The sequence below is a fragment of the Chanodichthys erythropterus genome, chromosome 10 (assembly GCF_024489055.1).
Source record: "Chanodichthys erythropterus isolate Z2021 chromosome 10, ASM2448905v1, whole genome shotgun sequence".
Classification (NCBI taxonomy): domain Eukaryota; kingdom Metazoa; phylum Chordata; class Actinopteri; order Cypriniformes; family Xenocyprididae; genus Chanodichthys; species Chanodichthys erythropterus.
Window position 1 is genome coordinate 53,405,652 of NC_090230.1, and position 27,958 is coordinate 53,433,609.

At 36.3% G+C, this 27,958-nt stretch overlaps 1 protein-coding gene across 1 annotated transcript; it reads left to right on the forward strand.

Annotated features, from left to right (window-relative positions):
* On the forward strand, positions 1–27,644 carry tbc1d10ab (TBC1 domain family, member 10Ab). The gene is made up of 9 exons (XM_067395653.1): positions 1–879; positions 12,745–12,841; positions 13,624–13,731; positions 15,768–15,874; positions 15,953–16,067; positions 17,265–17,330; positions 21,432–21,621; positions 22,144–22,298; positions 23,865–27,644. Exons 1-9 carry the CDS (start codon positions 686–688, stop codon positions 24,279–24,281), a joined length of 1,449 nt encoding a protein of 482 aa, XP_067251754.1. The 5' UTR covers positions 1–685; the 3' UTR covers positions 24,282–27,644.
* The last annotated feature ends 314 nt before the right edge of the window (positions 27,645–27,958 follow it).

Sequence of the window (27,958 nt, forward strand, 5' to 3'; positions counted from 1 at the left end):
TTAAAGCTCGCGGCTGCGATTTTAGCTCATGCCAAGCCATTCAGTCAGTCACATACAAACGCTCATAAACACAGATTATATGAAATAAGATTAAAACGATTGCGTCAGAAACATTATACAAACGCTGACTTTACAACACAGTGAGTCTGAGTTTTATTCGTTTATACGGAGAGTTGTCAAGGCGTGTGTTTGTTTACGTCAGGTTAGCTTGTTAGCTTATAACTATTACATTTGTGGTTTGTTTAAGAGTCTGACAAAATACAAACATTAACTTATATTCAGTCGAGTTCCAGTTTGTCTCAGCCATAATAAACTAGCGCTAGACATTCCTCAGACAGAGAGATATTATTACTTTGCTAAGCTAATTTAATGTAACGTTATTCATTTATAATATGTCTTTATGTATGTGTCTTCTGTGAAACTCGCTTACAGATATAGCTTGTGCATATCCACAATGGCCTGTCAGGGTCAGATAAACCTCAGTTTTACTTTACTTTAATGTCTCTACCATCAGATATGCCGTATCGTTAGTGTGTGACTGGAGGCTGTGAGGCTCAAATCTCAGTGTGTTGATAGTTTGAGGCGGTTGACAGGAGGAAATCCACTATTTGTATGTCAAAAGACATTTTATTCTTGCCTGAGCCAAAAGCAAGTTCATTTGTCGCGTTTGGAGCGCATATTCATCATGGCTAAGCTTCAGTCGGGTAACGGAGTGCAGTGGAAGGACAACAAGAGTCAGCGGGGCACGGTGGAGAATCTGGCCGAGCACGAGAGCTCTTCTCTGGGCTCAAACACTGAGCTCAACGGCTTCGCCAACACCGATATCCAGACCGACAGATATGGATTCATAGGAGGAGCTCAACAGAGCGCAGGAGAAAAGTAAGTTGCAGTCACATTTATGGAGGTAAAAGAAAGACTTTAACCAACTATCAGTTAATGCCATAGAAACGAGTGATATAGAACAGCTATGACAGTTTATAATAACAAATATTCTTGCTTCATATAATACCTAACATGCACATGTTATAACTGTCATGTAAATTTGAAACTTTCACATTTTTCATATATATTCAAATTTCCTTGAACTATTGATTAAGCATTATGTAATGGTTGCTAATGACTCACTCATGAAAGTTACTATGAAGCATACTTATGTTTATGTTTTGGTTTGTTGGAGTTTGTGCCACATTTTCACACATGGATTAAGTGAATTGTCTGTGAGGACAGTGTCTGTGCTGAAAGTCTTCTTCCTCGTCCATGTTAGCACAGATGAGTTGACAGGTCTTTAACAACACTAAAGTCCCCAGTTGTTTTCTCGCTGAAATCTTCTAAGCCGACTAGTTTTGAGAAGTGCTTGGTCAGCTCGCGTTCCTCCATCCATGTAAGACTGAACGGATATTGTTACATAATATCATAAGCTGTGTCTGTGTGTTATTATTCGCTTTTCATTTTCATAGATTTATTTGTAAATTTACTATTTATTTGGAAGCCCAAAGAAGTAGAAGAGTGTAAATATTGGTATAATATTCAAAAGTTTGATTTTGTTTTCTTGAATATATTTTAAAATGTAATTTATTCCTGTGATCAAAGCAGAATTTTCAGCATCATTACTTCAGTCTTCAGTGTCACATGATCCTTCATTTCAATAGGATGATTTGCTGCTCAAGAAACATTTCTTGTTATTATTAATGTTGAAAACAGTTGTGCTGATTAATATATTTTTGTGGAATTTAAGTTTTTTTTTCAGGATTTTTTTTTATTTAAAGAAAATTCAAAACAACAGCATTTATTTGAAATAAACATTTGTGACATTAATAATGGCTATGTCACTTTTGGTCAATTTAATGCATCCTTGTGCAATACAATTATTAATATCTTTCAAAATATATAGTTTTACCCCATACTTTTGAACTATAGTGTATTAGTCTCAATACTGGATATATTGTACAAACTAAAGTTCATGCCAAATTTTTCAAATGATCCAGTAAATTGCCTGCATCCTTTTATTATGCCGCTATTACACAAACGCTTGTCTGTTTTTCATTGATGTACATGAGTGTCTCTAATGGCTCGGGACAATGTAGTTCTGTTTGGCCAAGGAAACATGCACTGATCAAATTAACCCGCTGTTGAATTAAACACAGAAAGGCACATCTGTCCTCTACAGTTCACATGAAGAATCTCCCTTATTCCCTTTATAACAGAATGTTTCTTTTCCAGTCTCCCATTTAGGCTTTCATGTAAGACGTTCCCCTCTTGCTGTGAACTCCCTTTAGCACTCAGAATTGCTCATTGATTTGTTTTGGCAGAACCTCCCTGCAAGTGTTTTCAGTTTTGAAATGAAACTGCCCAGTGACTCATTCAGGTCATTCTACAGGCAATAGTGTGGTGTTCGATGCTAAAACGATATATTGTGTAGCTCTACTGTAGTACCAGCTGAAGTTAGAAAGGTAACACTAACTAGCCAGTTCCTGACCCCTTGTTTTTCTACACTACTGTTAAAAAAATGTGTGGTCAGTAAATTTTGCCAGTTCTTGCTGTGAGATGTTACTCCATTCTTCCACCAAGGCACTGTGGTTTGGCACTGCAAGGTCAATCAGCTGTCCTTCTGTCTCCCTGTAGCACTGTCTTAGACGTCGTACATTATGGACATTGCAGTTTATTGCTCTGTTCACTTCTACAGTCCAGATCTCTATGGCATGTTCACACAGGTGACCATCTTTCTCCTGGTGTTTTGTAGAGTTTCAGATTCTGTAGAAAGGTCTCTTTAGTGTCCTAAGTTATTGGAACTGTGAATTTAATTGTCATCTGCTTGTAAACTGTTAGTGTCATGAGGACTGTTCCACAGGTGCATGTGCAAAATGTTTATGGTTCATTGATTGAGCATGAAAAACATTGTTTAAACACTTTCCAATAAAGATCTGTTAAGCTTATTATTTGTATTTTACAAAATTATCTAAAATACAGTATCCTGAAAAAGGGATGTTTCCTTTTTTTGCTGAGTTTGTGTGTAAAATATATATATATATATATAATAAAATATTTATCTTTTTATATATAAAAGATTCTATTTTAAATAAATGCTGTTCTTTTGAGCCTTCTATTAATCAATAATCAAACAATCTTGGGAAAAAATGTAATGTGGTTTCCACAAAAATAAGGAATCAGCACAACTGTTTTCAATATTGATAATAATAAGAAATGTTTCATGAGCATCAAATCATCATATTAGTATGATTTCTGAAGGATCATGTGACACTGAAGACTGGAGTAATGATGCTGAAAATTCAGCTTTGCATCACAGGAATAAATGACATTTTAAAATATATTACAATAGAAGAGTTATTTTAAATTGTAATAAAATTTCACATTATTACTATTATTTACTAGCCTGACTTCGTCATACTCATTTTCTAGGCAGAATGTGAGTCTGATACTGCTCCATTGCACTTGAATTATGGGGCGTGTCTTAACCGAACCAGTAAAAAAAAAAAAAACTCTGCACTCAATTGGATAGACCTACAACCAATCAGAGCAACGCAGTAAGTGACGTATGTTGAACTTGTACTTAAACTTTTGCCGACTCCCGTTGGAAGGACTGCAAACACATCTTTCCCATCGACAAATGTCTTGATTGCGGTTCTTTGTTCGTCTTTTAAAATGAATGCGCTGTCGATTTCTTTTATTACAGACGTGATAGCGGAATCTAAACATCTTACTTCTCCAGCAGTCATCGTTGGTGAAAACCAATTCAACCCAAGCGCTCTTTGATGACGTGGGTGGTTACGTAACCGCAGATAGCCTGTCCATCATCGATTAAAGCCCGCCCTAGCAATTTGATTGGCTCGGCCTTCTGGGAGCCGAGCATAATTACTCCATAATGGATCGAGTCCAGACCGAACTTCCCGTCCAAATAATGTGTGGGCGGGGTTCGGACTGGCACCCAGGCTAATTATTTACTGAATTTTTGATCAAATAAACGCAGCCTTGGTGAGAAGAGACATTTTTTTTAAATTTCAATCATTAAGATTTCTTTCATTTACATATAAATGCTCTCTCTTTTTTTCCTTACCATATTAAAATCCATTCCTCAGAGATTCTCTTTCTTTGAAATGTATTGCATTAGATTTGGCTTTGGCTTTAGGAAAATTCTACTTTCCCCTTATGTGCATTTTTATTGGAAAATAGCAATTTTTTTTCCCCATTCTTCCTGCTCTCTTACACACATCGCTCTTTCTTTCCCATCGAATATCATATCAAAGAGGTCTTTGAGGATTCTGTGTTTGCTGTGGTCCATCATGACAGAAAAATCTTTCATGCTTAATGACATTAAAGACTGTTAGAGAAAGAGTACTGTGCTTATGCTACTAGGACAGTTTGTCTGCACAATTGACAATGACAATTACACTTCTCTATGGAGAGGACAGAGTCATTGACTCATTTATGACATTTCACCTCTCGTTTTTTGTTTCCCTCCATTTGTTTACTACTGCCATGGAGATGAAACTGAGCGCCAAGCCTCTGGGGAGCATTTTAGTGAACCTGTTCACGTTTGGCAGGCCACAATAGAGCTTCATCTGTATCTTGTATCTTCTGATGTTCTCTGATTTTGGGATTTTTTACAAATAACTTTTCATTCAATCTGACTGGAACATATGGCCAAAAATAGGTTTTTTGGATGGTTCCTCGCCTTGAACGAGAGTCATCCAATCAGAATTTAGTCTGAACTATCCATATAATTAGGGCTGCCCTCTAATAGTTGACCAAACAATAGTTGATGAGAAGAGGCTAATCCTGCCTTCACATGCTGTAGGAATTATCGTAAATACAAGTTTCCTGGTTAAAAATGAAACATGAACACCCTCTCAAGTTGTATACCACTGGGAAGCTCGGGATAATTTTGATTCCCAAGTTCCCAAGTTTGTTGTGCCATTAAGTTTAAACATGGCGGAGGGGAGAACAGTTTCTGCTGTGACTGCTTTCCCACAACAGCTACATCACCTTGTCTTGTCGTTAAAGTAGTACAAATTTACATAAATGAATAACCATGTGAAGCATATTGTATGTTTTATAAACAGTTAAAATAGCTTGTATTTGACCAAAAGACAGTCAGCAAGCTGATAATCTAGATACCGCATGAATGTTTATATGGTTGTCAAGGAATACATATTTTGGCTTTAATAAGATTTTCACAATAAATAGGCAAAAATAAACCTGGTGCCCTCCACGATTCCTAATCTTTCTAACAACAAAGCATTTGAATGCGACAAGCTCGTAATCACAACTTCAGAAGTGGGAAGTAGGACATTTCTGACACCTGGAAAAAAAAATCCAAAGGAAGTATCAAAGTCACGCAGTTCGAGACGGACAGATTGATAACACAGCTGGTTCATGTGGTAATTATGTTGGGCAGGAAATCCAAATGTTTGCCTATCCTTCATCAACCTCAAACATGACTTATCACTTGAAACATGTAAGTAGTAGCCTGACATAAGCCACTTTACATGGCCGCTCACTGTAACGTTAACCTAGATAAATGTGTGCTATTTTGAGGCGCATATCCAAGTGTTCGTGCAGAGTGTGGAAGCTATTAGCGCTTGCTGTATGGTATGTTTAAGTTAACACCCATTTCTCTCTATATGGTAGGCGCATACACTATGGAGATGAGTCATTGTCGTCAGCTTCATCTTTGCAGCTGACACTGACTCAGAAAACACCAGTTTATTATTAAATTATTAAAATGTTCAAACCGTCTCCTTTCTGTTTTTTTTCCCCCCGACACATTCATGGTCATTATTTTTGCCAGTGAACTGCAGCAAGCTTTATGTGTTCACTTGAGACTCATTATTATGATTTAGTATTTCTCTGTAATGTAGAACAATAGCAAAGCATCCGAAGGTGCGAATTTAACTTTGCAAAGTTGGAATATCGCATAAAACATTTGCAGATACAGCAGTGTTCAAAAGAACAATCTCGTCACTTCCTGGAAAATTGCCGCAAAATATCTGTAATAAAAATAGAAGTTGATGCAATCGGGGAAGAAACTGTTGCTCTTTTATCCTACATCATAAATGACTTGTATCTCAAATTGCACAGATGAAATAAACGCTGTCATGTTTTCTTGTGTTCGAATGCCCAATGTTTGTGAACGCAATCATGCGAGACAGTTCTGGTAGGTCATTATACCAAAACATTGTTTTGATGACAGATTTTGGCTCAGGCATTTCAGAATAACTAAAACATCATTTGAGATGCTGTAATGAAATTGGTCCTTTGGTTAGTTCAGTTATCCAATCACATCCTCTGCTGAGGCAAAGTCAAGTGAGTTTTTTGTTGAGCATCAAGGGATTTATTTGGTAAATGTGTTTCCATCGTAGTTATGGATTATCCTCTTATTGGATAAAAAAATTTTTAATGCTCATCTTGGTGTTTTCTTCAAGGTTTTCTTTTCTTTTTTTTTATATCACAAAATTGTCAGAAATTCGGTGGATGGAAACATGGCTATTGTCAACAATGTTACATTATATTCTTTTTCAGCTCTGAAACTCAAACCATTTTCCGATATAGGCACAATATAGGCACACATGGTATTTGCTATAATTTAATGCACAAATAAATGCACAGCTATTCGCATTTTGTTCTCTGCATTGAATACATCTATGAAACCGCTGTTACATATTTAACCTTTGAGACTTACTTTGTGGCGTTTTTATAAGCCGTTTGATTGGTTAAAAAGCCGTAAAGATTGGTTACACTCAGTGTGGATCGCTTTCGTGTCTAAGACACAGATATTATAGAGAACTTGGGTGCCACAGAAACTCAGAAAGCAAAACCAAACACTCGTTTTTGATCCAATAATCTCTAGCCTATTTTATGCGATCAGTTTGAAGCGCCTGTCAGAGAAATTCAATGCGTGATGTCATGAATAATTAAGCGCTTGCTGTTATGAACTAAGCAATGCATCTTCTCATAGGATAATTATGAGACCCCGCTGAATCATCACCGTGCTATAGTATGAGAAAACGTCACGTTCTGTGACATTGACACAAAGACAAATTTAAACCTGGAAGTTGAGAATAGAGCAAAAATATTTAAAATTAGCTAGTTTTCTCTTACGTTCAAAACTAATGGATGGTAACATTGACTTCTATGATGTTCAACACACATAACTCTGTTGAAGTCTCAGAAAATTTGGTTTCATGACCCTTTAAATAAAGGACTACTTGTCAACTAGAAAAATCTTTGATCGTGGCAGCCCTACAGATATTACCATTGATGCCATCACTTCTTACTTAGTCCGTCAGAGTTTGTTTGTCTGTCTGTCTGCCTGTTGTTTTATCCATATGTGGTATAGTGAGTACCAGGAAGGAAACTAAGGGATTTTTCCCGCTGCAGTCATGTGCTTCCTGTTTTCCTCTTCTACTAACTGCAAGCTGTCTGTTTTGGCCTGAAGAATGTGTCTATAGGATAAAAGGAAACACTTTTAGAGTACTTATATTAGGAGGGATGCACCGCAATTAAATTTCTGGGCTGTTTTTTTTGTATAATTGTATTAATATTACACTTTTTAATGAAATTCAATCATTTTAATAATACTGAATTTAAAAAATACAAGCCAATAAAATTGAATGTAACACTTAAAATGGACAGAAAATATATTAATATTAAATATCAGTATATATTGATATAATTAACCAAATATAGCATGTGAGCAGAGCGTATCGGGGAGCGGATCAGTGAACGAGAGAATAGCGTGATTTTTACCAGCATCAATCAGCGTGTCTATACCACGTCTATTGCAAACAGAAACAAGTATACTACTACATAGAAATTTCATGTCGGCATGTTATTTGAGCGAACTTTGCTTTTCTGATGAGCATAAGCAGTACATGAGTAGAGCGTTCGCATGGGCCATGAGCAACTGAATTCGGCACATGCACAGAGCAGAATATTTAGCGGAGCGGCACACCGTGCAAAGATAACAGCTAGAACGAGACTGAAACCTGAGTGCTGAACACTGAGGGGGGAGGCGGCATATATTTTAGGTGGTTTTTCTCTCTCTGACAAAAAACGAAAATTTTCAGCCGCTGAAATCTTATAATTGTTGGGTGAAAGGGCACATGCCCTACCCTTTCCAGAAGACCGCTCCTCTCGTACTTCGTCAGCCCATCCTCCAGCCTACATTCAACTCTGTCTTTGTGTTTTCAGTGTAACACAATTAGCTGGAGCTGCGTACACGGGAATAGTAAACGGGCAAACGGCGGGCCCTGTTTCTGTTCCATAGATCTAAACAACCGCAGTCATCTGTAATCTGATCGCTGACGATAATCCAATCAAGACTGCGTAATCCGTGTACACACACTGTGTGTGCCAGTATATTTGCTTTTCATTTCAAGACCGTGCATGTGCGTGTGCCATCAGGGTTTACACAGCCTGTCCTGTCACTAACCTTTTGCCAAGGGATTATTGGATGAATTGGTTTCTCAGGGACAGATGTCCACAACATTCTTTTCATCCATCATCAGTAAAAAATAAGATGATCCGAAATAAAGAAAAGAAAAATCATTTAAAAATATGTGCCACATCCAACATTTTGAAAGTTTCGAAAAACAAGTTTGGATTGAATGATAAATAAAAGCACTCTCAAAATATTTCTTCAGTGCTTAATATGTTGGATCTCCTCTGACATGAGTCAGCCAACCTCCTACTGATCAGAGCTTCGAGCACTGCAGTTATAGCACACAGAAGCAGGACCAAAGCCATTATAACTGCTGTTACTAATGCTTTTACCCCTAACCCTAATTCCAGTGGCAGGTTTTGCACAGACAAGCACTCACATTTTCTGAAGAAAAGTTACCTTTTTATTATTGATAATTACTGTGAATAAAGTAATATTTTCCTGTGTTTTATCTTATATACAGCCACTCATCTCATATTAAGGGTGTGTCTGTCAGCTGAATGTAATTAAAAGGCTTTTAGGTCAGGACACTAGGGTCAGACATGTTCTTCCAATCAGACAGAATACAAGTTCAGAAAGATTCCCAGAAACAGGCCTTTCCCCAGTGATCTTCCCCGTTCTGAATGTCCAGAACATTCTTATAAACAGTCATCCCACTTTAACATCACACAGAGGTTGTGCAACCAAGTAATATATTTGAAGACATTGTAACTAAGTTGCTAAACATGACTGTAGTAGTTAAAAACAGGTTATTTTTCTTCAGCAGTGGAAAGTAGCTTGTGTTTTGAATTTCTCCCAGAAGAACTTGCTGTGAACATATGACGCCTACAGTACTCTGATTCAGTTGAGCTAATTTGACACCCATGTTATGCTTTTCAAACTGTACTTTGCCATTGGAGTGGACGTATCATGTCCAGTGTTAACAAGCTTCTAAATATATAGGGATGGGTTTGTAAATAAATATCAATGATTTTGTAAATGCTGTATATAGGGATACATTTTCTAAATGTAGTGATGAGTTTGTAAATAATTTAACAATGAGTTTCTAAACATACAGGGATGAGTTTATATATATATATATATATACACACATATATGAATGCATTTGTAAATGTATAGGGACAAATTTCTAAACAGGGATGAGTTTGTAATAGGGATGCATTTGTATATATGTATATATATATATATATATATATATATATATATATATATATATATAATATATATATATATTTCTAAACGGATGAGTTTGTATTATGGAAGCTTTTGTAATCACATAGGGATGAATTTCTAAACAGGGATGAGTTTGTAAGATGGATGATTTTGTAAATATATAGGGATTCATTTCTAAACAGGGATGAGTTTGTAATATGTATGCTAATATACAGGGATGAATTTCTAAAGGATGAGGGATACTTTTGTAAATACATAGGGATTCATTTCTAAACAAAGGGGTGAGCTTGCAATAGGGTTGTGTTTGTAAATATGTAGGGATGAATTTCTAAACAGGGATGAGTTTTAAAATAAATAAAGATGGGTTTGTAAATATATGGAAGTCAGTTTGTATTAAGTGATGAATTTGTAAATTAATATTTATGAATTTGTAAATGAATAGGGGTGAGTTTGTAAATAACTAGGGATGAGTTTATGAATATGTAAGGATGAGCTTTTAAAGGGTTATTTCACCCAAAAATGAAATTTCTATCATTAATTACTCATCCTCATGTCGTCCCAAAACCCAAATTAAGATATTTTTGATGAAATCTGAGGGTTTCTGAACCACACATAGGTAGATATATATTGTGAAGACATTGTTAAAATTCTCAGTGTGACTACAGTGGTTCAACCTTAATGTAATGAAGCAACGAGAATTAAGGGGGTCGCACACCGGACGCGAAGCCGGTGTGCGTACTCTCATAGAAAACAATGCGTTCGAATTTTAAAGACGTGGCGCGACGCTGCGCGGCGCCGAGCTACGCGTCCGGTGTGCGACCCCCTTTAGACTTGTGCCGATATTCGGTAATGCGATAAATCGCGATAATGAATATGCACAATAGTGTAATCGTTGGCACTTCAGAATACCGTAAATCATAATTTATTACCAATTATTAATTTTTTAATAAGGCAATTAAGAATACTTTACCCATCAACCGTATAAAATGCACAACACCGCTGTATTCTGCGTCAAAAGGACACGCGCTCAGATGTAAACAATCCCAACGTGCACGAGAAACACATGGCGGAACCAGTGAAGGAGACGAGCTGAATGAAAGTGCACGTTCACTCTCTGACAGCAGAGGGCGCTGATGGAACAGCAGCGTGCAGCGGTTACCACAGAAACCGTGCAAACTAAGTAACTGCGCTAGTGAAGTTTTTAAAATGCTTCAAACAGCCATTCATTTTTTTTGTAATCTCAGTGTTGTTCATCACAGCACCAAATACTGAATACTTAAAAAAAGACTTAAAAGGATATTTATTTTCAAACCTAAACATTTTTATATTTTAATCTGGACTACAACCAAAGTCCCTTTAAGACAAGTCATTTCACTCGGCGGCCATCTTTGAAACGCCTCTCGGGCATCCTGGGCATCATGCAGCTCCTATCTCTTTGAATGGGGAAACATCAGATTCTCCAAAACTGTTCGTCAACCTTACGATTAAATTTGATATTTGAGATCACCAATGAAATCTAACAACAACCGACTCATAAATTTAGTTTCTAAACGCTCGAATTATGACAAAAAAACCAGGCTGGATCAAGCTAATGCGCATGCGCAGACCTAAATGCGCGTCTCTTCGGAGGCGCGCGTCTGACTCTAACGGCCGCTGAAGTGACGCGATTACTTTACCAGTCGGCGATTGGCTCTTGGCTTTAGAAGGCGGGACTTATTCCACCATATTGCGCGTTACACTTTCTCCCATTCAAAACAAAACGAGTGACACTCTTGTGTTATTCTATAGTCTTTGCTACAACATGCCCTAATGATTAGAAATGTTCTGATTATTTGTTATTGTTCAGTAAAACTTTGAAAACATACAGCTTCATTAGTTAACATGTTAATTCATTATCACTAAACTGACAATAAAAATACTTATAAAGTATTAATTATTATTAATTAATGTTAATTTCTTAGTTACTATTTAATAACATTACTAAAATCAAAATAACTTTTTTAATGGACCTGAGATAAAACTAACAATGATCAGTTGTGTTTCTAAACTAACATTAACAAAAAATAACACTTTCTGTAACAAATGTAGCTATTGCTCAATCTTAGTTAATGCATTAAATAGAGTAAAGTGTTATCTGTTGTTCTTTATAGCCTAATTCTTTTGCATTTTAATCTGTTTGAAAATTTCAGTCAGAGTTGTTTTGTTTTATTACAAAAAGAGTTCTTAAACCTGTTAAATTATGACAAAAATGGTTTTGCAACTTATTTTAATACCGTATACCGTGATAAAAGCTTCATCAATTAATCGCAACATAAAAATTTGATACCATCACATGCCTAACGAGAATACTTTTTGTGCGCAAAAACAAAACAAAAATAACAACTTTAATTGACAATTTGAACTGTTGTCATACACAGTTGACATAGTGAATGCAGTGCAGGCTTCTGTGCTTATGTCAGAATGCCGGCTAATCTTCATCCTAATATCTTAATTTGTGTTCCAAAGATGAACGAAGTTCTTACAGGTTTAGGATGACATGAGGGCAAGTACTTCATGATAGAAATTTTAGTTTTGGGTGAACTAACCCTTTAAATGGGATATTGGGATGAGAAGCAAAAAAAAAAAAAAAAGAAATTCTTTAAATCTGCTTTCAGTTGTTTAATACATCTATATTTAACTACACATAACACAGAAACAGGTTTCTGGTTTCCTGTTGAGTTGGACATGAAGAAAGTAATGAAGTCAGGTTAGGATTAGCCAAGAAGCACTTTGACCGGTTCAGTGAGGAAGTGATTTGTTAGGCTGATTAAAACTGCCATTGTAGATTCAATAACAGCTATGCTCTGCTGCTGAATAGCATTGCAAAAAACACTGTCAAAGTATTTTGTGCATCACACAAAGTATTTTGTGGTAATGGTGCATCTGAACACAGATCAGATGCACCATTACCGTTAATAGAACAGATTGTCATGAACGTCTGTTCTGAGCAAGAACTGGATCTCTGTTCCCAACCCTATATTTTCTAACATGTGTGAATTTGTATGTGTGGGTGTCCTTACAGGCAGATATATCAGGTATCTGATCTAATCTCTTTTTGTTCTCTCTGGATGCAGTGATGATATTCCTCCAGACGTGCTCCGGCAGAGAGAAGCCAAATGGCTGGATATGCTCAACAATTGGGACAAGTGGATGGCCAAAAAACACAAGAAGGTTGGACTCTGACATACAGGCCTGTGTTTGTCCACAGGTTTTATTTTTGTTCTTGAACAGCTCCAAATTCTTTAGAGAATACCGAAACATTCATAAAACATTCAACAACAGCAATTATGTCCACATGATGTTATCTTAGGAATTTGACTACACAGCTCACACCATGTTCTTCCAAAATCATAAACTGTTTAATAGAATCAGATAAAGTAATGACCACAGCCATACAAAATCTCTGTGATGACCACTAGTCTCTACAATAATGTTAAATGTTTTTTCACCATTTGCTTTTATAATTCTCATTGATTATTCTCTTGGTGCTGAATATTTCTCCAGTGACTAACCTTCCAGACAAAACACTGAGTTAGTCATCTCACAAGTTAGCAGCATCTGGACGCCACATCAGCAGCTCATGCATAATTACTGTAATTCAGCTCGAGAAGGCCTGTCACAAATATTTGCGATAACTGTAATTATTCCAGTCACATTTTGCCATGCAAATAATGTCTTTTTAAGCAAATATAGAAATGAAATGCTCTTTCTTTTCATACATCTATTTCTGGTGCGGTAGTGAGTTATAAAAGTGCACTAAATGAACATGTGGAGAACGTGTGAATGCACCTTGAGGATTCTGGTATTGATCGCCACTCTCACACAGAAGTGTAAATAGGGTTTATGAATGCAAGTGCTCAGTTTAATTTAATATTTGTGTAATGGCAAATGTCACTGGCCATTAAGGGTTGTAGGTCTACAATCCCACTGACTTTCTCTCCATCTCTCTGAAGGTGAAGGTGCGTTGTCAGAAGGGCATCCCTCCATCACTCAGAGGTCGTGCGTGGCTTTATCTTTCTGGAGGCAAAGTGAAGAAAGAGCAGAATCAGAGCAAATTTCAGGTGAGAGCATCTCCAAGGTTTGTCTTCTGGAACCTTTGGTAGCACCACGGCTCTGCTCCAAAACATCTTATGCCACCTTCTATGACACATTATTTCAGCCAAGTTTTCATATTTTCAGCCAAATTTTATTTTCAATTTTATTAAGCAAGGATGCAAATTGAGCAAAAGTAACTGTAAAGACATTTATAATGTTACAAAAGATTTATATTTAAATAAAAATACTATTCTTTTGAACTTTCTCTTCATCAAAGTATCCTGAAAAAAAATGTCACGGTTACCAGAAAAATATGAAGTGGCAAAACTGTTTTCAACACTGATTGTAATCAGAAATGTTTCTTTGGATCAGTATATTAGAATAATTTCTGAAATAAAATGTGACACTGAAGACTGGAGTAATGATGCTCTTACATCAGAGTAATAAATTACATTTTTACATTATAATAATATTTTACATATTATTTGTATAATATCTTTGTGCATTATGCATTTAAATGCTATCTCAAATCTATTTATGTCAGTTGTAAGTTTTGTGCTGTCATTAATGAGATTCAAAAGGCAATTCATATTCAGTAGTGTTATCGATTTAACTTCACTGGCACTGAAAACAAAATATGAACTGAATTGAGCTGGATGATCACACTACCTTGACAACATCTAAACTGTTATTAAATCAGTTTTGAACTGACTTTAGCTGAATAATGATACTAATGCCTTTTGTAGAGCTGATTATAACTGAAATTTTTGCAACCATAGCTATGTTTCCATCCAAAGTTGTGAATTAAACTTATGCACTGTAGCAAATTAGCTCAAAAGAAATATAAATCGTTAATCATAACTCGTTATAATTAATTATAAATATTTGAATCAGTTAATCAAATTAACTTAATGTAGCTGAATTAATATTACAATCAGTAAATCTGTTCGGCTAGCGAACACTCAGTATTGATCGTCAATCAACTTTTCAAGAAGGATATTTTTCAGTGGCCACAGAAAAATATTGCTTTCTTTGCACGTAGCTATGATCGAATTGTTATCAGGGACATTGGTTTATAAACAGATCAGAATCAACTTGCAAGAATGTGTTTAATACAAATTGTATTAAACTAAATCACAAACACATAACTAAACTAACAAACACACACATATATAGGATCATATGAGAGTGAAAATGAATTTAAACCATATCATAAAGGGAATGAAGTAATGGAAAGAGTAAATTAGCAGTTGCTGGACGAACCATCAGTTTCAAAACTATAAAGCACCTTTGTTAACAAAGGGGTTCAAAATCTTAATACTAAATTGCCGTTTATTGTTCAAATGATACTTGCAAATGCCTTAGCTGTCCGGATCTGCGGGCTCAGGACAAATCCTTGATGGTTCGGTCCACTGGCGTGGAAGTTGTAATCAGTATCTTCTGCGTTGAATGAAGAAAATGACGACAAACTTTGCGCTGTTAATTTGACTCTTTTGTGGTTGAGGAAGTTGTGCATGGCTTGAAGTGAGTGAGGCCTACCAGCCCGGCTCGGGTGGGATCTCACTTGACGCAATCCGTAGTATCAGCAGGAACAAAAAGAAGAACCAGGAGCACCAACTCTGATCTGCTCAGAGGTATTTAACTTCTACAGAAAGGGAGGTAATTACTGTTACTGGGAGGTAATTTTACCGAACCACTTTGATGACAAACTTTGCTCAGGCATTTCTGCATTTCAACACAGCGTTTCAGATGCTGTGCAAAAAGATCGGTTTATGCGCATGTTTCTTATTGGATTAAAAATTGATCCGACTCAAACTGATTTTTTTTATGCACATCTTTCTGCAATATACCAAAATATGCATAAAAATAGGTGGATGGAAACATAGCTATTGACAGTTATTGAACTGAATTGAAACAACATTCAGCTGAAAAATGACAGTATTATTCTCTCTAGAGCTACTGTACACTACATTATTTTCCTCTTTTATTAAAGTGAAGCTGCTTTGAAACAATCTGTATAGTATAAAGCGCTATATAAATAACTGTGGACTTGACTTGGCAGGAGTTGGACAGTCAACCTGGAGATGCTAAATGGCTGGACGTAATAGAGAAAGACCTCCACAGACAGTTTCCATTCCACGAGATGTTCGTAGCTCGAGGCGGCCACGGGTACGTCACTTCACCTACAAGCTTCTTCCTTTGCACCTCATCACTTGTGTTACATATTGCCGTCATCTGTGTGTGCAGGCAGCAGGATCTATTCCGGGTGTTGAAGGCGTACACACTGCACAGACCGGAGGAGGGTTACTGTCAGGCTCAGGCCCCTATAGCTGCAGTGCTGCTCATGCACATGCCTGCTGAGGTTTGTTATTGTGCTCCTCTCTGATCACTCACTGTCCACATTGTAGCTCTGAATGCATGTCATAAATTATTTGTTGATTTATATTGTAATCTGTTGTACTGTTTTATGTTATAATACTATAATTATCAGTAACATTTTATCTGAAGCCTTTATTTGTAATATATTATAAAGGTATTCATAATGTACGTTGAATTATATTGCATTTTATATTATCATAATTGTGACCAAAGATAAATGCATTATAATATTTGCAGATTCCTTGTTATATCAATTGGTTGTTTGTGATGTGCTTTAATGCATTATATGCTCTCATGGTGTAACAATGAAAAGATAACTGCAAAAATACTGTGGTTGTAATTATTGAGATCATACTATGCTTTTATATACTTTTATAATGCATTATATCTAAAGGCTACAGGTGTTAACAAATGTTTTTGTATAAAAAGTGCTGTCAAATTGATTAATTGTGATGCGATTAAATTATGCTGTCAAATCGATTAAATGTTAGATGTGATTAATCGATTTGACAGCACTAATTTATATACATATATGTACATATATTTATATACAGTGCTCAGCGTAAATGAGTACACCCCCTTTGAAAAGTAACATTTTTTTTCTAACATGACAATGATCCTAAACACACATCTAAGGCCACTGTTGGATTTCTGAAGAAGAACAGGGTGAAAGTGATTCAGTGGCTCCTGATCTGAACCCAATCGAATTCTGAAGAGACATCACTAGTTGAGCATCACTTTCCATCCAGCATCCAGTCTCTAATAGAGGTCATTCTTGAAGAATGGAAATGGATAGATGTTGCAAAATGTCACCAACTTGTTCATTCAATGCCTAGAAGACTTGGTGCTGTCATTAAAAATCATGGAGACCATACAAAGTACTAGATTAATTAGTTTTTGTTGTGGGGTGTACTCATTTTTTGCATCACCCTAATTTGAGTAAAAAAAAAGTTATATTATTAACCTTACTTTCATGTTATAAGTTAAACAGATGTTATATTAAACTTTTGGATTATATAAAACCATTTTGGAAATTGTTTTTGTGTTCATTGAGATATTATATATATATATTAAAAATATGTGTGTGTGTGTTAGTTTCAGTGGTTTAAATGAGGTCAGAAGGAAGTTAAGCTCATATCCTCTTCTGGTCTCTTATTCTTTTATGGTCATGCTCTGGTAGGATGCTTTCTGGGTTCTGGTCCAGATCTGTGAGAAGTATTTGCCCGGATACTACAGTGCAGGCCTGGTAAGAGCAGACAACACACAGTCCTCCTCCATTCATCACTTATCTGCATTTTGTCAACCCTCAGATCCACAGAGCAATCAGTCATCCTGACACAACACTCGATCGATCGCTGACAAGATGCTGGTGCTCTCATGTTGTTGTGGGATGTCTGAGGCATTTGTAATCACATTCAGCAACACTGTTGTGCCAAGGGAAATTTGCTGATGTAAAGAGCTGTTGTTCAGAGTGATAAGAGTTCAAGGGTTGCTTCTGTTGTACGCTTCAGTCTGTCTAACCCAGCAGAACTTATTAACCAGGCTCACCTAGTTAAACTGCACCTGAAGCACCCTATCTCAACAAGACTTATCCAGAACAATAGCTACTTCGCTTGGGATTTTAAGACTTCTGTTTGTTAGCAGCGTGAATGCAATTGAACAAAGGTTTCAGTGCTGCTATTCTAGCCACGTACAAACTGCAATGAGTTTAATCCCAATCGACAACCTCATTCTATGAATTTACTCCCAAAAAATAAAGGTTGGCCCACACTAAAAGATTTTTAAAGTTGTATCAGATTTTCAAAATTTGAGAGACCACAAACATTATGATAGAAAATCCTAAATTTAGCAGTTTTGTTCCTATATAATGTGTGGAGTGCCGCAATATGACCAACACAGCATACCAAACACTAACAGATTCCATTGACCAACAACCAGAGTCCCATCTTTCGCAGTCAAACGTGACTTTAGAGTAAACAAACATGGCGGATGATGGCCAAGAAGAAGTGGCGATAATAGTGTCTGGAATGTTTTTATTTTTTAGAAAATTTGCTTGGAAAAAAAGAAGGGTTTAGATGGAGTCATGTAATGCTTACGTCAGCTCGCTTTCTGATTGGGTGTCATTTGTTGTCCTTTGGGGTTCCCCCACACAACAGGATTTCTGATTGTAAGTATTTGTAAATATATGTTGGATATTTACGATTTTGAGATCGGTGCTGTTCTGAGCAGATTCAGTCACTCTTAACACATCTCACACCACAGGAAAATCTCAGAAGATAATCTGTAGAACCATCAAGATAATCAGGAATTTACCTAGGATTGTCAGAAGGGAATAATTGGGCCCACACATAATTAGGTCACGCACATTCAACAGCAGTTTCCTGCCTTGCCCTTCACGGACTGAGATTTCTCTGGATTGCCTGAATCTTTTCACAATATTATGCATGCTAGATGGTGAAAGACCTAAATACTTTAAATACAATCTTAAAGGGATAGTTCACCCAAAAATGAAAATTACCCCATGATTTACTCACCCTCAAGCCATCCAAGGTGTACTGTTTAGGACTTTTTTCTTTCAGACGAATACTATTGGAGATATATTTAAAAATATCTTGGCATCTTTTTAAGCTATATAATGGCAGTGAATGGGGGCCTGATTTTGAAGCCAAAAAAGTGCATCCATCCATCGTTAACGTACTCCACACGGCTCATGGTGTGGGGGGTCTTCTGAAGCAATGGGTTTTTGTAAAAAAAAAAAAAAAAAAAAAAAACATATTTAAAACTTTGTAATCTAAAATAACTAGCTTGCGGCAGACGACCATACACAAACTGCGCAAGTCGATTTGCACCACAAGTGTAACCCATGACGCAATGTATCACACAGAATGTAGGACTAGCGTAAGCTTAGGTGCTTCTCGCGATTCAAACAAATAGGCTGGGCAACAAACTCAAGCTCCTCTTCTCTTATATTGAAATCCTCTGACATTTCTCTTTAAAATTTCTTGTTTTACACTTCTAATTCGTGACCGGTGTTTTGACTTGCTCTATCCCCTGCGCTTCTGTGTTCGTCATTATGTCATGCGTCGGGTCAGGTTTTACTCCTCTGTCGCAAATCAATGCATACGACCATCTGTCGGAAGCTAGTTATTATAGTTAATAATGTTTTAAATCATTAATAACTATAATAACTAGTTCATTTCAGATGGATGAATGCACTTTTTTTTTTAAATATACTTCAAAATCGAGCCCCCCATTCGCTGCCATTATATAGCTTAAAAAGATGCCAGGATATTTTTAAATATATCTCCGATTGTGTTCGTCTGGAAGAAGATGGTCATAATCACCTAGGATGGCTTGAGGTTTAAATTGAGAAATGTGATTTTATTAATTGTTTGACAATTCTCTCATGAAATTTGGCACAAAGTGACATCTTTGCTTGCAAAGACTGAACCTTTGGTGGATGCTCCTTTTATACCCAATCACAATACTCTCTACCTATTCCTAATTCTCCTGCTTATTGTGGACTGTTGTAAAAAACATTTTATTTGGATATTCTATAATGACATTTCAATATTATTTTGCCTCTGTCCCAATGTTTTTGGAATGTGTTGTCAGAATTTGTGTATATTTACAAAATACACTCAAGTTGGTCAGTGAAAACATTGGAAATCTTTTCTTTGTACTTTTTCAGTTAAAGGTTAAACAGAATTAACAAATCACAGATTCTTGATTTTATTGCATTTTACAAAACGTCCTAACTTTTCTGGAAATGGGGTTGTACTAAACTCCATCTAACAAATACATCTAACAAGTTACCTTGTCTTGAATTGTTGGATATGTCCTGCTCTGAGAGCACACTGTCTAAAAACAATTTGATGGTTTACAAACAGTCCTATTCTGGATGACAGTACCTGACACACAACAGGTTAAATGGATAGTTCACCCAAAAATGAATATTTGATGTTTATCTGCTTACCCCCAGGGCATCCAAGATGTAGGTGACTTTGTTTGTTCAGTGGAACACAAATTATGATTTTTAACTCCAACCGTTGCCGTCTGTCAGTCAAATAATGCGAGTGGATGGGAACTTCTACTATAAGAGTAAATAAAATCACTCGTTAGTAAGGTCTGATTGCGCTCTGACAGCAGCAGTGATGTCTCGCTCTCATTGAAGCATATGCACGAGACATCACTGCCGCTGTCAGAGCACGATCAGACTTCACTAAGCGAATGCTGAAAGCATTTAGACATAGTGGTGTATTGAAGTTAAAAAATGATATAAATACTGTTCGGTTTCTCACACAAACCGATCGTTTTGTGTCTTAGGACATCAGTGTGTTGTCACGAGCCGCAGGGTTTAATTTGGACTTGTCTAAGCAAGGTTTATTTACTCTTATAGCAGAAGTCCCTATCCACTCGCATTATTTGACTAACAGATGGCAACGGTTCGAGTTAAAAATCATCATTTGTGTTTTACTGAAGAAACAAGGTCACCTACATGTTGGATGCGCTGGGGGTAAACAGATAAACATCAAATTTTCATTTTTGGATGAACTATCCCAAAAACTAACTGTTGCTATAGTTACTGATATGTCAACCATCATGAGTTTAGGTGTCAGGATTGACATAGAACTGAAAATGCTACAGTCACAGCCAATTATAACATATTTGATGTTTAATGTCAGGTTTGTGGACCAATAGGATTTTTTTATTGTGTGTGGGGTTACCTGTCACTCTCATTACAATCAGTAACAATAAACAAACAGTAACAAACAACCAGTACAATCTTTAGTATTAACAAAACTACTGTCCTGATCAGTCTTCTTCAACTTACTTGCAATTTAAGGAATAAATCTTTTTTGCGCCTAAGGTTTTTTATTTTTATTTTTTTTTCTGGGCTATTCCATTACCAGGAATCCAGTGCAATCCAGCATCATGTGTGGTCTTTTATGTCTGACCTTCAGGAGCCAAAGGGCAAACGTTAGAGAGTGGGCGGCAGGGCTCTGCATGTCAGATAAGGAGTGAATTAGATTAAACCAACATCAGGATCTTGTTCTCTCTCTATCGCTCTTTCTCACACGCTTCTGCCTGCAGGGTTTCCTCTTACCGTTTCTGTTTTAAGCATGTGAATTGTTGCTGTTAAAAAATTTGTTTAACACATCCATGTACTTGTATTCACAAGAGTGTCAGATTGTATGAACTTATCAGCGAAACTGTTCATTCACCGCAGATAATTTGCATGCTGGAAATCTCTTCAAAATGAAAAGTGGTAATAGGGAAATGGATCCACTGCAATACATTCCAGACTTCACTTTGTCATCTTTCTGTGTTTCTTCCCTCTGCACAGGAGGCCATCCAGTTAGACGGCGAGATCCTGTTCGCTCTGCTCAAGCGCGTGTCCCCGGTGGCCCACCGGCATCTGAAGAAACACAAGATTGACCCTATCCTCTACATGACAGAGTGGTTCATGTGTGCCTTCTCTAGAACGCTGCCCTGGGCCTCTGTGCTGCGCGTGTGGGACATGTTCTTCTGTGAGGGTGAGACTCTTTAAAGGCCTCTTTAACACTGTGTGCACTTTGTCCATTATTGACAGCTCACCCCTCCACTGACGAAAAAAAAACCAGCTTGCTAGATTTGCACCTTGCTACTCATGACATTTACTTGCAGTGCAATAACTTTATGCCAAAGCAGATGTGTAAATCTTTAACATGCTCACTGCAGGGGGGGATTTCAGAAAGCAAGGTTAACTTGCTGTCACATATACCCTGATTAACCCATTTATTTAAAATAAACAGTAGACTACATATGTTTACATATGCAGTATTAACATTACATTTAATCAATTAATTAACATTCATTTTATTGACAGTCAAACAGCTACGCCAAAACGCATTCATTGTACATTGGTTTCCTGTTGCCTGGAGTTTTAAAGGTTTTTGTTATGTTCTAAAAAGAAATGCTGAGACAGCCCTAGACTGATATACAAGTAGAGCAAATGTTTCTAAGTTACATACACTGTTACTTTATTTAATGGATATGCATGTCTGTGTGTGATGCAGGAGTGAAGATCATCTTCCGTGTGGGTTTGGTGCTGCTGAAGTGCATGCTGGGATCTCAAGAGAAACTGAAGGCGTGTCAGGGCCAGTATGAGACAATGGAGCTGCTCCGATCTATTGAGCCACGATACATGCATGAGACTTTCCTAGTACAAGAGGTATTGCACACACACATCCTTGAATTCCAATTAAATTTTTTTTTTTTTAATAGGGATTAAGCATGCAAAATAACTATACATTTTTGTTCTTACTGATGCTTTTCACTAGAATAACACTGTAGAATAACACTGTTGAATATTACCAGTGGCATATTATTGCATAGTTTTTCACATAATTATGAATGAATGATAATTATGATTATACTAATTATAATAGGCAGTATACATTATATACTTTGCAACCTGTAGTCAGCAACAGCCAAATATAACCTGTGTCTCCCCCTGCTGGTTGTAACGTGTCTTTGGCACATGCCTGCTTTGAGTACAATTTGATTTGCCTTGTCATAATCCTCAAAGTTTCTGAAAATATATCATCGCTGTTGGATGGAAACCTTGTATCTTGATATTGCGTTATTTTTATTTTTTTCATAAATCCTTACTACTGGTCACCCTTTACATCTTTCTGTGTGTTTTGCAAATATTTAACCTATGAGAAGTATTAAAAAGAGCCTGTGACTTAGCCTTATAATTCCATTGGATCCTCAAACTGTCAGTCAAACCTCATGACTCCAACCCGCCTCTATCGTGAATGAAGTGCCGCACACAGTTTCGACCGTCTCTACCTGTTTTCAGTACAAGGGTAAATAAAGAAGTGGTTCTTTGAATAAGTACTGAATTTTCTTTACTCAAGAAACATTATATGTATATAAAGGCTAATGTTTTATGTATCTTAAGAGCGGAGATGTATCTGTGCGAAGCACTTCATTTTTATAACATGAAATTTGGCCAAATGAAAGAAAAAACTGAATGCCCACATAGCTACAGTAAACTTTATAAGCTTTAAGTTGATGATAACATAATGCGATGCACTTGCTGCCTCAGATGCAGACGTTCTAATGACACATGTCCAAAATTCTCAGAAATTCATTGGTCAAAAACCTCAAAGTGCCATTTGAGCTTAAAGAATTAGTTCACCCAAAAATGAACATTATCCCATTTGCTCACCATCATCCTAGGTGTATATGACTATCTTCTCTGGACGAATACCAGAGATATATTTAAAAATATCATGGCTCTTCTAAGGTTTATAATTGCAGTGAATGGTGGGTGCATCCATCCATCATAAAAATTATCCATACGGCTCCGGGTGGTTAATAAAGGTATAAATTGTAACCCCCATTCACGGCCATTATAAAGCTTGGAAGAGCCAGGATATTTTTAAATATATCTCCAATTGTGTTCATCTGAAAGAAGATAGTCATATACATCTAGGATGGCTTGAGGGTGAGTAAATTATGGGATAATTTTCATTTTGGGGTGAACTATCCCATTAATTTTGGTAAAATGTTAATAATATAACACATGCAAGTGCCTGACCAAATATATAGCCACAATATCAACTTTGACAAAACAATGTTTAATTATGTAAAATATATATATATAAAACTATAAAATTAGCATTCTTTGAAGATATGAGTTTTCCATCCGACAGCGACATTATAAAAGTTTATTATTGTTATTGACCCTTTAAGATGTATATCTCCCTCTCTTTTGCTGCCCTGTTAGGTCATTGAATTGCCCGTGTCTGAGCGAGACATAGAGAAGGAGCACCTCTCTCAGCTTCGGCGATGGAAGGAGACTCACGGAGAGCTGCACTGTAAATCCCCTCCCAGAATGCACGGCGCCAAAGCCATCATGGCCGCTGAGCCGCCCAGTCGCCAAGACCTCAAACAAAACCCCACAATCATTGTCGAAGTACCACAGTCCACCGAGAGCCAGGCGGAGAAAGGGAAGAAAGTCAAGAAGAGCAAAACAGAGAAGAAAAAAGACACTAATAACACCTCGCCTCCCCTTAATCCGTACCCGTTACCCAGTGACCCAACATTACAGAGCGACAACCTGTCGCAGCACCTGCAAAAAGACGCGCCCCTGCAGAGCTCCAGTCAGAGTCTTAGTAGCGCAGAGCACGACACCTACCTGTAAACCGCTGGAAGAGGGACACCAGTGCAGATAGCTAAATGTTCACTGTGCTAAAACATCTGGCATCAGTCCGCTCCTGCCTCCCCACTCTCAGGATTTTGCATCAAAGGGAAGTTCATGTAACACAACCGGACCAAAAAGTACTTGTGGGAGTCATAATCACATGGGAGAACCTTTATTACAGAGGATTATTACAAACTTTACATCATGAGCTTTAATGTGTGTTTACACGATTATATGTGTATGTGCATGTTTGGAAATGAAGGACAAATAGTCAAAAGCAACTCTCAGATCTCTAAATGAAGCATTCATGAGCTGCGCTGGATGCAGATGTTCTCATGCTGTTTAAACTAGTTAGGGTTTCTGCTAGTAAGTACAGAGAACACACATGCAAGTACATTTCCTCCATCTTCCTCAGGAGATTACATTTGTCTGTTTTTGTACTTAAAATGAACACTCAAAATATTTAGCCCTATTTGAATTGCATATAAAATAACGGTTTTAACATAAATTAACTAATAAACTTAATATGATGCTTAAATGAAATGGGATTTCTGTAATAGTTCTAATAAACTGAATGTTTTTTAATATATTTATCATCAGTCAGTCCAATTAGATTCAATCTCATTCATTTTAATTGACTCAATATTGCTTGTTCCATGAATTATTTTCACAGTGAACAGATTTATGCTCATTCTAAGCAATTTGGATGAATACAATTTGAAAATATTTAAATACAATCAAATTGACGCAAACAGTTAATAATAAACTATGCCATGATTTTATGAAATATTATTTCTTACCTGCTCAATTTATGTATGACTGTCAAATATTCATCACATTAAGTTTATTATTATTTTTTTTTTAACTGTGTAATCCAAATGGATGGACATTTTATATGCAATTCAAATACATAAATCTTAAATTTAAGCCTTTTAGTGAATAGTTCTCCCAAAAAAATAACAATTAGTCACCCTCGTCCTATTCCAAAATCTGCATGTTGTTGTTTGTTTAGTTTTTTTCAGTGGAACCAAAAATCAGCAATTTTGAAGAATCTTTACACTGCGCTTTTCCACAGTAACCCAAAAAGCATTAAAATGCCATACAATAAGTTAATATGACATCATATGCTCAAATAGACTGTTTTTATGGTGTTTCCTTAGCTTTTAGGTCAGAAGAACGGTGTAAATATTCTTCAGAGAATGAGAGTGAGTAAATAATAACAGAATGAAATCTTTTAAGTTCTTGTCATTAGCATCAAGATGAGTGGAAGATTTTGCATCTGCCTGGCAGTAAATATTTTTCTGAGGCGAATTCAGTTGTAATTCATGGTCTTGACCACTAAGGGACTCTATTGACTCATTTTTTCAATCCCAAATTCAATTGCAGTTCACCTTCATGAGGACTAGAACAGAATTGGGAGAGGTCAGGGTTAGGGTTACATCACATGACCAATGTTCTCTGACATCACTGAAAACATTAACTATATAAACTAATTAACTTAGTGCCAAAATTAACATATGTATATAAAACATAATTTTGCTGAATAGATTGCAAAAGTCTATCTGAATCAATCCATTGAATGAACTTTTGGGAGAAATATGATATAAGCCAAATAAAGGAGGTCTCTGCTGAGAGCAGGTTTGCACACACTGTTATGACAGATACTGTGTACATTCTGTGCGTATGTTCCAATTATCATCATCTTGTATTTCTGTTGTGGTTCAATGTTATCTTATGTGTAAGCTAGCCGTGACTTTGACTGTCAAATTCTTGACCAAGAGATTGTTTTTGCACATTGCCATCTTGATTTACTCGAAATGAAGGGATGCTGTAGGGCACAATCCTCTGACTTTTTGTAGGGTGAAGAAAAATTATATTTTTAAAAATATCTATGGATTTATTTTCTCTGATGTAAATAGAATAGCCAAGACAATTTTAACACTATGAGACCTTTTATTTCTCTTCTTGCTATGGCTTCCTGTAATATATATGTATATTCATGAGCATTTATGTCAAGATTTCCTATGTATGCACTCATTGATCGAGGTGTAGACATTGCTGCAAGGCTTTTTCTTTGGGAGGAGATGATAATTTTGTGAGTTAGCAGTGCTGTCAAGTTCATATCGGATGTTATTTCATTTGATTGACGTCCTTTACCCATTATTTCACTATGAGGAACCACAAACAGATACTTAGTATGCATGTTTGATCTCTATTGATTGCTGAATTTTATGCACTGATGATCCAGGTGTCATATTTATTAAGCTTTTTTTAAATGAAGTTCAATCCTCTTGTGGGAATTCACATGCATTGAGGTATTCACATAGATTTAGTCACAAAAACAATGCTGTAATAAAGCGAGAATATTCTTAATTTGGTAACACTTTATTTTACAGTGTCCTTGTTACATGTAGTTACTGTAGTAATAACTACATAAATTATGCTTAATTACATACAACTAACCCTAAACAAATATAATATAGTACATGTACATGTAGTTAATTATTATTTAGTAATTACATGCATATTTACACTGTAACAGACACTTTAAAATAAAGTGTAACTCTTAATTTTTCTCAATCATATTTTGGTAACTTTACAATAAGGTTCGATTAGTTAACTTTAAATAGTGCATTAACTAACAATGAGCAATACATTTGTTACAGGATTTATTCATCTTTGTTAACATTAAAATTAATAGGTACACTTTATTTTAGTGTCCCTGTTACGCATGTTACATGTAGTGATGGCTATAAATTATGCATAATTACATGCAACTAAACCTAAACAAAACCCTGACCCTAATTATATAGTAAGTACGTTAATTGATATTACTTAGTTCTTAGTGTATAGTTACACTGTAACAAGCAGACACTTATTTTAGTGTCATTGTCACATATGTTACTTGTAGTTAATATAGTACTATTAACTATAAACTATGCATAATTACATGCAGCTAAACCTATAGTAAAAATGTAGTTGCTTAATATTACTCAGTACTTAAATATATAATTACAGTGTAACAAAGACACCTTAAAATAAAGTGTAACCAAATAAAGTGTAAGATAGTAATGCTTTAGAGGTATTTTTTCATTGCTATTTCATGTTAACTAATGTAGTTAACAAATGAAACCTTATTGTAAAGTGTTTGCCATATTTACTGGTTTTATTGATGCAGTGGCTCAAAGATTTACATTTTAGAGCCCTTAAAAAGAACCAGCTAGTGGCATTGCAGCACTATTTGGGAGAATCCACATTTTTCATTCATTTTAATACAGGCGCTGTCAAAACATGTCACTTTGATAAGAAATTGAGTTCTTTTAGATTTTATTTTCCTGCAATCTTTCTTATTTACAGTCAAATTGTTACGTCCTACTGTATTCAAAGGAAATTTTGAGCAGTTTTTCATGATGAAATAAATTTGATACTCAGATTGTCTCGGTGAATGATTCTTTGCCTGTGTAATTAGTGAGTCAGGCGGGGTATGGAGGGAAGAGTGAGATGGAATGAGGGATGAGGAGAGGTGAAAGAGGGTACTGTGGCTGTCCGGACTGGACACCTGTTGTCCTCGCTTCTTCAGCTCTGAGCTCTCGGAGATTTGCATGTCAAAGGTGCTGGCGTGCTCCACTCTCCTCATCACAGCCTTTCTCAGAACCCCCTCCTGCAGCGGATGTACC

Bases quoted from the DNA above. Each gene is read 5' to 3' on its own strand.
- tbc1d10ab (XM_067395653.1), top strand. From the start codon at position 686: ATGGCTAAGCTTCAGTCGGGTAACGGAGTGCAGTGGAAGGACAACAAG. The intron at 13,732-15,767 runs GTGAGAGCATCT...TTGACTTGGCAG, and splicing joins AGAATCAGAGCAAATTTCAG to GAGTTGGACAGTCAACCTGG. The intron at 17,331-21,431 runs GTAAGAGCAGAC...CCCTCTGCACAG, and splicing joins GATACTACAGTGCAGGCCTG to GAGGCCATCCAGTTAGACGG.